We start from the raw sequence: 14,038 nt of genomic DNA on the forward strand, positions 1-14,038 counted from the left end.
GGTTGGGGTGAATGCCGTTTGAAAGGGGCCATGGCGCCGAGTTTTCACAGGTAGGTGAGCGAAGGACAAGGGTTCCTGAGGACAAAGCTGGCTTTTCTCCAAGCTCGGCTCCTGTTACTGTTGTGCTTGTTTGAGGTCCTGGGCACAAGGGTGTAAATTCATGTTGCACCAGCGTGACAAAGCGTCATCTGCCTTTGTGGCGCTGGTTTCTACACAGGAGCAAGGAGTAACTCAGTGCACCAATGTTTGTCCGACATAAATATTTGCGGTAGTTTCCATGGCACTTCAGAATGTGAGCAAAGAAGAAAATGCTTTCGGACTCATCTTTGATGCCTCAAAGAGTCTCAAGGCAGGAGGATATTTCTCAGGACAATGTAACCCATCGTCATCTTTAAATAGCATCTCAGACACATTTCCCGTCAAATTTAGAAAGAAAATCCCCTTCATAATTAGTTCTCATGGACAGAACAACATTTTCTACTCCTAAAAATGTTTTTACCAACTCCAAAGCAAATGTCTAATTTCACATCACACCCAATTTTGAGGTGCATTTAGTGGATTTATTGACATGTTTCCCATGCAAGCCACAGCAGCAGATCCCATCCCTCCCGTCTGACTCCTCGGCCAGTGCTCATTCTCCCAGTGGGAATCTTCTCTCTGTGGCTACTGTGGAGTCGGGACTGAAACAGAGCACACACCAGGGCAGTTGTGTCCTTTTAAGTCCTGCACAGGGCTGAGGGAAAGACTTGCGCCAGACGCCTCACATCAGTGTTCCCAGTGGGCTATGGATTAGGAGCAAACAGAGGTTAGAGGAGAGGAGAGGTCCTCTTCCCACACACATTTTCTTCTTTTCACCCCAAATATATCTGTCCGCTTCACCAACAGGAAAACACATACGGGTGAATGATGTGAAGCAGGGTTTTATGATGTGAACCACAAAGTGTTTACTCTTCTGAGAAAATGTTTACTTTTGAATTTCTTGTTGTGAGGCTTTTCTGCTCCATGCGCCAATCAAGGCTCCCTGTCATACCTTGACATATAGAAACATAGAGTACCCGTCGAGTTGCAGCTTTTTTTGTTTTCTTGCTCCTATTTGCTGACTACATGTCAAAGGTCATGCAGATGTCAGGGTTTAAACTTGGCTAAATCTGGTTGACAAGTTAATTAAAATGTGAACTGAACTCAGCCCATTTTAATCCAGATATGTATTCTGACCTCCAAATCAATTTAAATTGAATACACATAAATAATTATAAATCTATTAAAAACCAAAGGCACAAATGTAATTGCTTTCAGGGGCCATTTGGATACAAAATAAGGGGATCTCATTTTAAACCTCCTCTGTATGTCTTCACACTTTTCATCAGTATTTCAGAACACACTGGATATATTTTAGTGAAAACGGAAAATTACTGGGTGTACCTCCCAGCCCTTACATGGGGTGTGAAAGCCCCTTGGTGTGTAGCAGCTTCTCCTCCAGAAGAGAGAGGCCACATTGAGTAGACGCAGTGTGTACAGCGGACCTCTGTCATCACGGCAGTTCACAGAAAGCTTTAGGTTTCTTAAGCTAATATTTGCAAAACATGCAGCAACCTAACGACTTGGGGAAATCTGGCAAAGGAATGGAAATAGATAGGATTTCCTTTTTTTACAAAGCCACGAGCCACACGCATGATCCCACGGCAAATTCATTAGGTATTTTTAAGCTCTGAAGAAAACATTACAAAATACCACAAAGGCCTCAGCCCGTCAAGGCCCTTTGTTCATTGGCATATGGCAGTATAGAGTTGCTGTGTAGCTGAGGTTTTGTGTTTGTCTAAACCGCCCCCATCACTGAGAGTCCACAGAGAACAAAGAGGTTGTTGAGAGATTTGTGGAGGCAGGAGACAGAATTAATCTAAACGCCCAGTGTGATGATATCAACCGTAGAGTGAGAAAAGATGGGGCTTTAGCCAAGCACTGACTAACAATGTCCTGATGGAATAGGATGAGAAGAACAGTAGTGTTGCATTGTTGTGACATTGATGGGTTTCTTTACATCCGTAGCTCAGAGCTGTTATGAAGTTTTATGTTAGTTGATTGTGAGGTTTTTGTTGTTGTTTTTCTTCCCCTGTGAGGCCGTGGGAATTGAGCTCTGGCTTTTATTGCTGAGGAATTTTCCTAGAAGAAAGCTCAGATGCGGAGGCTCAGACATAATGATTTATCAAGTGACAACAACAATAGCTGAATAGGTCCGGCAATCAAAGGAAAGTTCTGTTTTGAAGTTGAAAAATTCCAATTTACCCCCAATAGGAAACATTCTCTGTTTGTGAAAGATTAGATTCCAATTGTAGGCCAACTGCATATGTAGTAAAAGCAATAAAAGCATTAGACTACAAGTTGTAACATGTAAGCTATTTGTTCTCAAGTTCCCGGGTGCACGCAAACACACACACACACACACACTCGCAAACTTAAATCATCCTCACTAAACAAAAATGATTGATATGTTATAAAAGGGCTTATATCACTTGTAATTTGTAATGGTTTAACTAGCTTGCTATGAGCTCAGGCTAGAACGGTGGCACTGAGTGCTGTCTCCTGTCTGTCCATACACATTCATCTTGCCTGATCCTGCTCTGAGGGAGAGGCTCTATTGTCAGTAGTAAATGCCTTCAGTCAGAGGTGTTACATTTGATCCCAACAGGGAGGGCTTGGCAGGTTTGCGTGATTGTTGCCTGCTCAGTGAGGCTCATCCTCTCAGCGGATTCCTGGGTGACATTATGTGTCTGCCCGCAGAACAAAGATGAGTAAGGAGGAGCAAAGAGGGAGGAGAGGGGACGCCGGGGCAGTGCTACTCTGTGGCTCGAGTCTGAGCCTGTAGCTCACAGGTGCCATAGGCTTCTGGGCCTCTCTACAGTCTTTATTTCTCTTCCTTTGCTTCATCCATAGCAGCTTAGCCTTCTCCAATGTTGTATTTGTATACCCGCCCGCCCACCCCCCCCACACACACAATCATTCTTTCTCACTGTAATTCATGCTGCTCATCTGCAGTGTTTCCAGGAGAGACAAATTAAAAAGGGGATTCTCATATCGCTCTGTCACACTTGAGCTGCGGGCCTCATGAATCACAATAAATTCTATTAAGCAGCACTCCCTCTCTTGCGCTCCTTTCCCCAGCTACCACCCAGGGGGCCTGCCCCTGTCACTGGTAAACATCTGTGTTTATTTACACAATCACACACCTAACTAACTAATTCCTAAATGTCCTCCACCTCCTGGAAAAAAAATGTTAATGCTCATTTGCCGAGTGTCAGACCAGTGTCATGATTTTTAATAAATAGACAGAAACAACGTAGCAGTAAATTGCATGTTGCAGCTTCTGGGATTTTCTGAGACTGACTGCTAATGTGAAAAATGCCTCTGATTAAGTTATATATCATATTGCAGGGGATTGAATAAGGGGCTAAATGTATCTACCTGTTAAACATTGGATGGTCTTATATTATAGAAAGCCAGTCTCCCAGCTCTGTACTGCAATTTGTACTTTAATCAGAGACGTTGCAGTGACAACTTTGATATCATTTCAGGTCAAAGGTCAAACCTTGTTAGGATATTATTTCTCCCGCGGCAGCCTTACATCTTCATCACAGTGTTCTTTACAAATCGAGGACCACACTACCTGCCTCGGTGCAGCTGAAGATGATGTAACACTGCTGTTGTTCATTTCAACGGCTTTTTGTAGCATCAGACAGGCACTTTTCTATGTGCCATCATGTGAGAAAAAAACCATGCCTCATCTGGTTTCCCTCCAATGAACCAAGTCACGTGGCTGGTTTCCTGGCTAACTATGGATGTGGCACTAGCTGATGGCAGGTGCTTGTTTTGTACCCCGCTCTGTAAGAAGCTCACCTCTGCCCGTATGCATGCACACCAGTATATAAATTGCTGAATCAGTGTCAGTGATAGAGTAATGGCACGGGAGGCATCGTAAATTACAGCAAGCGATCCCGGGGCGCAGACACTGGCTGTCGTGTCTGAGTGAGCGCTGCGCTCCTGAGCTAATGAATACCTTCATCTGGCCCCGGCAGTCAGCAGATTGCCCCGCGTTGATGGATACTGTCAGCCCTTCGCCACACCACATTTCATTGCACAATAAACATGGTTGTCAAAACCAAACAAAGTGAAATCAATTCATCCTGTACAGTGAGTGCATGCTAAATGAAATTAACGTACTGTGGGGTTCGGTGGCAGCAGAGGTAGTGTATTATTTCTGAATTCATGATGGCTTTAGGGCCGATAGAGGTTCTACAGTATGTGGTAAAAGCAAACAGACACAACTAGAGATACTGCTCACAGAGTTTGAAGAACTGTCAATGAGAGTGACTGAAAACACCTCCTCAAAGTTCTGATGTATTATCAGGGCGGGTGTTTTTCAACTGAGATTATAAGGAAAGGCAAGGCTTTTGCAGATTAAGCATCCTTTCAAAGATTATTATTTGAAATGAAGAAAAAAAAACAGGAAATAGTTCTTTGGTCAAAATATGCAATTCACTATTTAGTAAGAAATCTAATTTTGGAAATGTAATTATTTTTTTAAATAATAAATTGTTATCATTATTTTACTGATGTTTTTATTTACCACCTTTAATGTAGGCAAATCTATATATTTATTTCATATATTATTTGTATTTACTAGTTATTAATATTATTATTATTTAATTGTAACTCTTAACTTCCTTTAGAAGAACTGGAGCTATAAGAGCTGAATCGTTTGGGCAGCAACTTGTGCAGAGTCAAAATGTGAAAACACATTTTTCACATTCATGGTCTGTCAGAAAAACAGACTCCCCGGATCATACATGTGTTTGTTTGACTGATGAACATGAGCTGGTGAAAAATGATTAAGGGTCCATGGTCCTGAGTGAAACGTGGGCAGTGAGACCTAAAACATTCTCTGTGAACACGAACCAAACTTCCACCACACTTTCACCACTATGGAAGTTGCTCTGTGTTGCTTCGGTACATATTTGTCTCTAAATATATTGCCTTTTCACTTATTGACTCCTATTATAATTTTGAAAATAAGACACACTTACCGAAGTGAGACATTCAAACTCTTGAGGCTGAAAATGGTGCAGCAGCATTTCCCGTGATTAGAGCAAAGCGGATTTGGAATTAATGTCTCTGCAAAGCCCTCCATTACTCATTAAGAGTTTGATTTTGTTTATCAACTGAAATAATAATAGAAATCAAACCCCAGGTAACGTGTGCCAAGGCTGCAAGTGGAATGGTCTAATGAGAAGGCTTCACATGTGGATGATGAAATATGCATGAGTCATCTCAAGCTTTCTTTTCCAGATTTGAGATCATTAAAGATGTATCGTAGCATATGGAAGGCTTTTTTTGTCTTATTTTTCAAGCCTTGTTTATCAACATGTTTTTGTTTGTTTAAATATTCATACTGTTTTTATTTAATTCTTTCACATCTTACATATAAAAGGAAGCAAATGCGCAAACAGAAATCATTATAGTCTGATGTACAGTTTAATACTGAGAGAAACTCTCTTATGCTGATTGTGAATGCCCTGATTGAGAAACAGCACTTTGCAGAATCGGCACAGTCTCTCATCGCAAATATGGAGATAGAGACTAAGAGACAAGAAGGAAGGAAAAAAGAGGAAAATAGTTACCCAGGAAGGAGAGGATGAGGAATGGAGGGCTTGAATTTATTTGTTCATAATGTTAAAATGTAAAAAAATGTAGACTGCCTCCAGTCGCTTACTTGTTATTTATGTTGGCATTTTTTCACATTTAATGGACACTTGAAAAGTATGTGTTTGAGTAGAGGGTTAAAACATTTGCAGAATTGTTTTGAACTTCAATTGAAGTCCATGGTTTTCTTATTTTGGTTTTGGATAAACCTGATTATAAGTTAAAAAGCTCCTTCTCAAACTGACATTCATTGTGTCACTTTTATAGCACATAACATATCAAGTCAAGGCAGAAACTCCACTCAATATAAAAGGCTACCCTCTGAACCCCAGCCCTCATCAGAAACAATGCCCATGATGTTGACAGTATGAAGGCGAGTTTGAACATTTCAAGGTTCTTTATTTGTCATACGAACATAGCTACAGAGTAGTTATGCTGATGAAAATCTTAGGTCACAGGCTTCTCCAACAGTGCAACACAATAATACAGAAAAACTGAAAAATATAGTGCAAGTAAATATTAAAAAGTAAACACAAAAAGAAAAATAGTTTAAAAAAAGTGAAGTAGTGAAATAAGAGTCTATATGCAAGCTATTGGAATGATATATTAGATAAATAGATAAATAATTACTAAGTAGCAGATGAATGTTATGGATGTTGTTACAACAGTTCAGGTGTTAACAGTCTTATGGCCTGTGGGATGAAACCGGATGCTGCGGTGCCGCCTGCCAGACGGCAGCAGACTGAACAGTTTGTGACTGAACAGTTTGTGACTGGGGTGATGGGGGTCTTTTATAATCCTGAGGGATTTCTTCCTGAGCCGCTGGGAGTAAAGGTCCTCCAGGGATGGCAGCTCCGTCCTGGTGATGTTCTGTGCAGTTTTCACCACCCTCTGCAAAGCCTTACGATTGAGGGTGGTGCAGCTGCCGTACCAGGCCGTGATGCAGCCAGTCAGGATACTCTCTATGGTGCAACTATTTGTGAGTTCAGGGAAGTAAGTCAACCCTTTTCTTGTTTGCCAACAGGAGGTGCTGGATCTACTGAGGCACGAGTCTTCAGAGAAGCTCGAGGAAGGAACAACAACGAGCCCCACATTAAAAGGCCAATGAATGCATTCATGGTGTGGGCCAAGGATGAGAGGCGCAAGATTCTCCAGGCCTTCCCCGACATGCACAACTCCAACATAAGCAAGATTTTGGGTAAGACTTTTAAATGGAATACAAGTTCTTCCAGCATATATTAAGGGTACCACTCTTCTAAAAAAGCATAACTGCCACTGGAAAAGGACAGACAAATGATCTTTGTAATGCTTTAGACTTTAGAGCTTATCCCAGTTGTAGTTCTACTCCAGCTACACAGAAGAACTTAACTCTTTGGCTGTTGACAAAAGTGATGGACTTGCTAACCCTAACCCTAACGGTTAAAATAAGTTATTTCATTCAAACTGCAGTGGTAAATAACTTGTTTTTTAAGATTTTGTTAATCGATCTTCCGGTTACAGTTTCCAGACCTAGCATTTTTTGACATTTAAATCCATGGGGTTGATTGTAAAGTAAGGTTAATTTGACAAAGTACATCTGAAGGAGCAGTGTGTGTTATCTCATAGGCCACTGTGCATCAGGTCTCCACAGCCTACAGATGGATTTATAGCCCATCACTAGCATAAGTGTTTGTCATGAAAAATGACAGAGGCTAAATGGGTCTCGTCCCCTCAGCATTGGAGTCCATACATCATAGCTGTTAAAAGTGCTGTCATCCCGCCCCTAGTAGGACACTTCAAAGAGCAGCAATATTTACTACACTAGCTTGTTGTTCCTTACTGTTTGACTTTGAAGGATGTCTTGTGTCTCAAACAGTGCGCATGTGCAGGGCTATCAATAGGTTGAACGAATGATAAATTGTGATTTTGCTCGAAAACGTCTTAGATACAGATAGTGTTAGCCTTGACCAAATATTTAAAATGTAAGTATGTATGTCCCTATATGACACCATTTTAGGATATAATGGGTAACTCTTTAATAATGATCAAGCTGCTTTATTCTACTGCTTGTGTTTAAATACTTACATTTGATTTTACATTGTTGTGTAGGTTCCCGATGGAAGTCCATGACTAACCAGGATAAGCAGCCATTCTATGAAGAGCAGGCCCGTCTGAGCAAGCAACACCTAGAGAAGTACCCAAACTACAAGTACAAGCCACGGCCTAAGAGGACCTGCATCATCGATGGAAAAAAACTCCGCATTGGAGAGTACAAGCAGATGATGCGTTCACGGCGACAAGAGATGAGGCAGTTCTTTACCGTGGGGTAGGTGCGCAAAAAGATACTTACCACACTTACACACAGACAATCTGAAAACAAAGCAACTGGACCGTACTGCATGTGTTTCCCTCCTTATAGTTTTGTTTTATGCAATGAAAGTGTTTAGTTCATCCCTATGTATTGGTTTTAAGACAAGGGGCTGACATACACATTATAAAAAGTGTTTTTTCAATAGCTGTGATTTAATAATTTTAGACAATAGCAGTCTGCCAATGGAGCATAAAGTGCAGACATTATTACAGGATATAAGCTTTAAGTATAGACTTACAGAAGCCTGGAGGGCAGCAGTCTGAAGCTTAACACTTTAATTTACTGTGTGTGGTTAGCAGGAGAGCCCTTCTCCAGGTGTTCCCATGTCAGTCATAAGCTTCAGCGGCTGGAGTATCAATCATGCAGCGCAACGGCAGACAAGAGCAGCGCTAACCACGTATTGGTTTTATGTCACCAATAAAATGGGTAGTGTTTCTGAAAAGCACAAGACGGGAGCTGTCAGGAGAAACTCTCTTTTCCCAAATCATTTTCACAGAGCTGCTGGCTTAAAGCACACTGCTGTGGGAAGTCCCTAATCCATCCCTCTCAGTTAAAAAAATTACAAAAATACAGTAAATATACCAATTACTGCAGACTATCCGGCGCAATACTCTCTTTTTCAGCACATTCTTCCCATCTATTATTTTACCATTTTGGTAAGATATTTGTTTCAAAAGTACGCCATGAGAGAACGTGATGTATTAATGTTATCTCTTTTCTTGGACATACAGACAGCCACCGCAGATCCCCATCACCACCAGCGTCAGTATGGTCTATCCTGGGGCGATCACCATGGCGACCACCACACCCTCACCTCAGATGACATCAGAGTGCTCGAGTGCCTCGGCAAGTCCCGAGCCAACCATTCCTGTCATTCAGAGTACCTTCAACATGAAGCTAGAGCCCAACCTCATGGCAAATAACACTGTGCCAGTCAATGGCGAGGATGCGATGGACATGTACGAGGAATTTGAGGATGAGCCCAAATCAGACTATAGCAGTGAAAATGACACACAGGGGCGAGTCAGCGCCAACTGAGACCTCTTCAATGGAAAAGGCCCATGCAGACAACACTCATACAGGAGGATGCTCGAGGGCTGGTTTGATCTGAGGGAGCGAAAGAGCAAAACAAAACAAAACTACACCACAAAAGGTTAAAAAATGTTTTTTTTAAAATAGGAAAAAAAATAACAATGTATCATTTATGAGCCAGCATGCAGATGTGGCTTCATCTGAATCGAAAGCTATTTGGTCTTAAGTGTTTCTTCAAGCGTGTGGAGCAGTTTGGTTGTGTTCATTTAGATTTTTTGTTTGTTATCTCATTGTTTATTTTTTCATTCTGAACACGGACATTTACACGATTAGGTCATTGCCTAGAACAAAAGATTTAACTTGAAATTGAGCATTTCATATGAACCTGTAATTCTTACAGTCATATACGTATTTTGATTTTGATATATTGCATAACTGTTCAAGATGGGGATAATATTCTCACTCAGGTATAGTGTGCCAGCCAACAGCTTGTGAATGTTTTTAATCAATAATTCATTATTACCAGTACAAAATATCTAAAATTCAGATGTGTGAGTGATTCCAACATATTACAGAGGGATTTTCATTTTATTAATATTATTTTAATTATTATTTGCGTTTTTGTTGATATTGTTATTACACAAACTGCATTATTTAGTGCAGAAGTGCCAAACATTTTAAGTTGTTTCTAAAATCTGTAAAGAGGCTTGGTGACTCTTGGACAATCTCTTGATCTCTTAATACAGCTTCATTATCTAGTCTTTCTTTAATTGACCCTAACAGAATACACAAATGAAACTCAGGAACTTGGAGGCAGCAGGCTCTGTGGGAGGTTACAGTATTTGACATCTTTGGGTGGTTGCTTGTGATGCTAGCTGTTCTCCAGGGAGCCTAATGCAGTGATCATCAATGAACGCGGCCAGTTCTTTCATTTCCTTATCCCAGTCTACACAGTGGCGTCTTTAACTCATATCCAGCTCTGCAACCCAGTCTGATTCACCAAGTTCTTAATCAGAGTGATTGTAATCAGGCCAGAATGCAAAAGGGCCAAAGGCCTCCAATCTGTGGGATTGGAAGAGCAGCGAAAGGCAGCTTTGGGGGCATTACAATCTCAAATTGATGTTGTACAATGTGTAGCTCCAGTACATTCTGTTAAATGCTTTAGCCCCATTTGGACTGAAAGTTTAAAGTCTTACGTCTTAGAACTTCATTTTTTTTTTCAATCTTAATTCTTTTTAGACATTGTAAATCTTAAATTGACACTAAGAAGTCTTAAATCCGAGCACAGTCATAGGGTTGAAGCAATGAGTTGATTACTGCCGGAGTCTTAAGAGGAGGGACAGCCTGTGAGGATATTTAGAAACTTGAAAGAAATCATATGTGTGTTGCTTAAATTACCTCGTCATAATTGCATAGCAGGGGTACTTTGAAACACTTTTTTTTATTTGTTTTGCATAGTGCACTTATACAAATCTTATTCTGTCAACCTTTAGCCTTATATTGTATTTCTTGAATAATATTATCAGCTTACCAGCACTTAAATATTGCGTTTAAAACAGGAAAACATGCAATGACTCAGAAATGAGGGGCACAAGCAAAGTCTCTCTCCTAATTTCAGCCAAAAAGCTGACAAGTGGTGACCTTCTGGAGACTGCAGCTAGATAAAGCAAGGCCTTGATGTTGAGACTCAGATCCTCTTTACAGGGCAGAAGGTCTAAGTGGCTCCCCTCCCTGCCATGCCCTGCTCTGACCCCTGCCCATGGCAACCTCAGCACCCAGGGGGCGCCATCTGGCCCAGAGAAGGAAAAAACAACAGGGAAGGAAAGGGAAACAATAAAGATGTGGTGTGTGTCCCTCATTGTGCTTTCCATCAAAGTGCTGGTAGTAAGGCCTCAACAGGGCTCCCACCCCAGCCCAATCTCCAGGCACTGGCGAGCAGATGGAACAAGTACATCAAGCTGTGGGGGATTATTAAAATGACTGACGACTGGGTATCATCTGAAATACAACATTATTAATGCATGAGTCCAGCTATTCCCCTCCCTTGCCCTTGAACCTGTCCATTTCAGAAAGAGCACAGAGCTTATTGAAGGATCTCAATAGCTGGTCACTGGCTTTAACTGGTCAACATCCCCACTGCTGGTCACTGCATTTTCTCCTAGCTCTAATTGGTACAGATGGCTCTTTATATCTCACTCATCTCTTCTGAACTCTTATTGTCAATATCAGTGCTGTTTTGAAAGCATTTATTTTAAGTATTTTTAGCCTCTCATTCATAATTGTTTTCTTCATAACATTTTCTCTCCATTGTTCTCATTTTGAGGTACAAACTATTTAAAAGATGCTCTCCTACAAAGCTGTTTGCTTCTGATTGCTGGTGGTTGGATTGATTTGTATGTGATTGTAAATATTTGTATGACCATGCCACACTACTTTAGTTGGCTGGAAGTTAAAAAGGACTCTTCACGGAACTGAAACTTGACTGTGCTTATATAGCAAAAAAAAGACAAAAAAAAGAAACTCATGTGGAGACAATGTTTCATAAGTGTTATAAGCACTGGATATAAATTGTATTTTTATCAATGCTGATTAATGTGAAGCTGTTTGAGGAAAATCACCATGAACAAACATAATTCCCCAGTTGGACTCAAGTGGGTTTGCGCTCACAGTTGCCAGATTTGAGTCATTTTGTGTCTACTTATTTTGTTTATTTATGCAAAGACTCATGTGATGAATGAACACTTTGTTTAAGCTTCAGGGCTGCCTAGGGGAGAGACTCAGCACAAGAAAGTGAGCAGATAATTCAACAGCAGGCTCGGTTAGCCGTCAAACACCAGACTTCAATGCATTGTATATTGTATTTGAAACTGTAGAGTATCAACATATTGTATTTATTATTAGCCACTGTTGGCTCTAAATTTGTCAGCAAAACAACAACATGGACAATCAGAGAAAAAAAAAACATGTTTGATGAATTGGAGCTATAAAAAAAGATTTTCAGTGATTTCACCATCTCATTTTATTGTAAATATAACATAGGAAATATATTTTTGTTCATTAGTGAAGTATAAGTTATGTATTTGGCTGTTATTTTATTTACTTACTTAAATTTGTGTACGTGGTTTCATGTTTTTAAAACCTGACAAGTCACAGTACCTCATGTAGATGCTGATTTTTTTTCTGCTTATTGAAAGACAGCAGTATTGGACCTGAGACAGAGAGAAGCACCTCACTTGCTTAAGTTTTGATAATCTTCCCTGGAATATATAAAAAAAATCAGAATAACGCGACACCCATTAGGATGTGTTAACATAAAGGAGTCATTACAAATACGGTACTCATTCAAACAACAAGCACTTGATGTAAAATAATTATTCAATTATTTGTGTCCAATAATGATACAATCTAAATGGTATGCTGTATATCCTCACATGTGTTTTGTGTTTATTACAGCACTCATAGTGTGTGGCTGGTTTCTTACGAGGAACCGTTTTCAGCCAAAATAATCTGCATGCATTTGGCTTGCATTGACATTACCAGAATAAACAAGGTTTTTTTTTTCTTGAAAAATGGTTTCAAACACAAGCAATGTTTTAATTTTATTTGTGTGAGAAGTTGGGAGCGTGCAAATATTTATTTGTTTTAATGTGGCAAAATGCACCAACATTGTGCATTCTTCTTAATTCTCTCCTGGTCATATTTTTGTATGTTTTTAATGTTCATACCTATCCAGCCATCTGAAAATGTAGCCCTCACAATTGTTTTCTCTAAATCCACTTGATGGTTTGAACAAAAGAACTGAAGACAAAAGCTTGTATGCTGTTTCAACATTATTTACTGTAATTCAATTTATTTCTGTATGGACTTTGTGATGTATATGGTGGGAATGTTCTCTGTGTTAATTTAATCAGCACAATTCACTGACATGCTGGACTGACATGCTAGCTGCTGTTCAGAAGTGTAAAACTGTTGTTCGGAGCAACGTTTATAGTTGTCTTTGGTACTTTGCTTTTTAGAGTTGTCTCTCAAGCAACACTGTGTGTGGCTCTTCTATCACTGGAGCCGATGTTGAAATTGCTGGCAGCCTGATACAATTTTCTGCGTAGAATCTTTCTTGTTTTTGTTTTTTTCTGGCAGGTACCTACAGTAGGCTCATGGCAAGTATTGTTTGGGTGTTATTAGAGAAAATGAAATACATAGTGTCTGTTGCTGCTTCAAAAAAAGTGTATGTCTGAATATGTAAATAGTTTATCATAATATCTTGTACAGTCCAATGTAAAGTTTTTAATTCAACTTAAAAAAAAAATGTTGCCATCACATTTGTGTTCACATTCTTCTTTATACAGTACAAAAGATTGATTATTTGCTAGGGGTATTATTGCTTAAAAAAAAAAAAAAATGAAGATGTTATTACATTTTTCTTATGTTTGTTTTGCTTGGCTTCAAAGTGTACACCAGCAAGTCTTTGGTTTCCATGTGCAGTATTGACGTGAGGTAAAGGTGAATAATTTTACAGTGGTGTGTGTGGAGAGCAGTCTCCTCGGCTTTGGTAGTATTAATTCACTATATCAAGTAAAAACAAACCAATGAGTGACACATTTGGGTGCATCTAGGCACCATAGAAATGTGTATAATGTATATGAATAAACTATCCCCGCAGGATCAATTCAGGCATATTAACACCATTTTCTGTATGTAAAAATGCAACAGTGGGATGAATAACTGCCTGTTTAAGCTCATTTACCTCAAGAATTTCCTCCTTTTCTGTAAAAGACAGAAATTGTGTTACAGAAACCTTCTCCCATCACTCCATCTTTTGTACTGCTGTTGACACTTACAAATTAAAGAGACATTTTGTTTTAAGAATTTGAGTAATTACTTTCATTGTGGAATTATTCATCATGTAATTTCTTCTTGTTCAGGTGTTTTTCTACAATGTATAACACAGAGGTTTAAAAATTA

General features: G+C 39.7%; 1 protein-coding gene across 9 annotated transcripts in view; it reads left to right on the forward strand.

The window, feature by feature from the left end:
- The window catches only part of sox6 (SRY-box transcription factor 6), a 129,724-nt gene extending 116,329 nt beyond the window's left edge, over window positions 1-13,395 (forward strand). For 8 of the 9 annotated variants that reach the window (XM_034110820.2, XM_034110829.2, XM_034110812.2 and 5 more), the window contains 3 exons: window positions 6,719-6,892; window positions 7,783-7,999; window positions 8,776-13,395. In XM_034110820.2, coding sequence (XP_033966711.1) covers window positions 6,719-6,892; window positions 7,783-7,999; window positions 8,776-9,082 — 698 coding nt within the window. In that variant the 3' untranslated portion in view covers window positions 9,083-13,395. Of the gene's footprint in view, window positions 1-6,718; window positions 6,893-7,782; window positions 8,004-8,775 lie in introns of all 9 variants that reach the window. The other variant, XM_034110877.1, reaches the window with a different exon arrangement.
- Window positions 13,396-14,038: the final 643 nt, after the last annotated feature.

This window comes from Pseudochaenichthys georgianus, chromosome 3, assembly GCF_902827115.2.
Source record: "Pseudochaenichthys georgianus chromosome 3, fPseGeo1.2, whole genome shotgun sequence".
Taxonomy (NCBI): Eukaryota; Metazoa; Chordata; class Actinopteri; order Perciformes; family Channichthyidae; genus Pseudochaenichthys; species Pseudochaenichthys georgianus.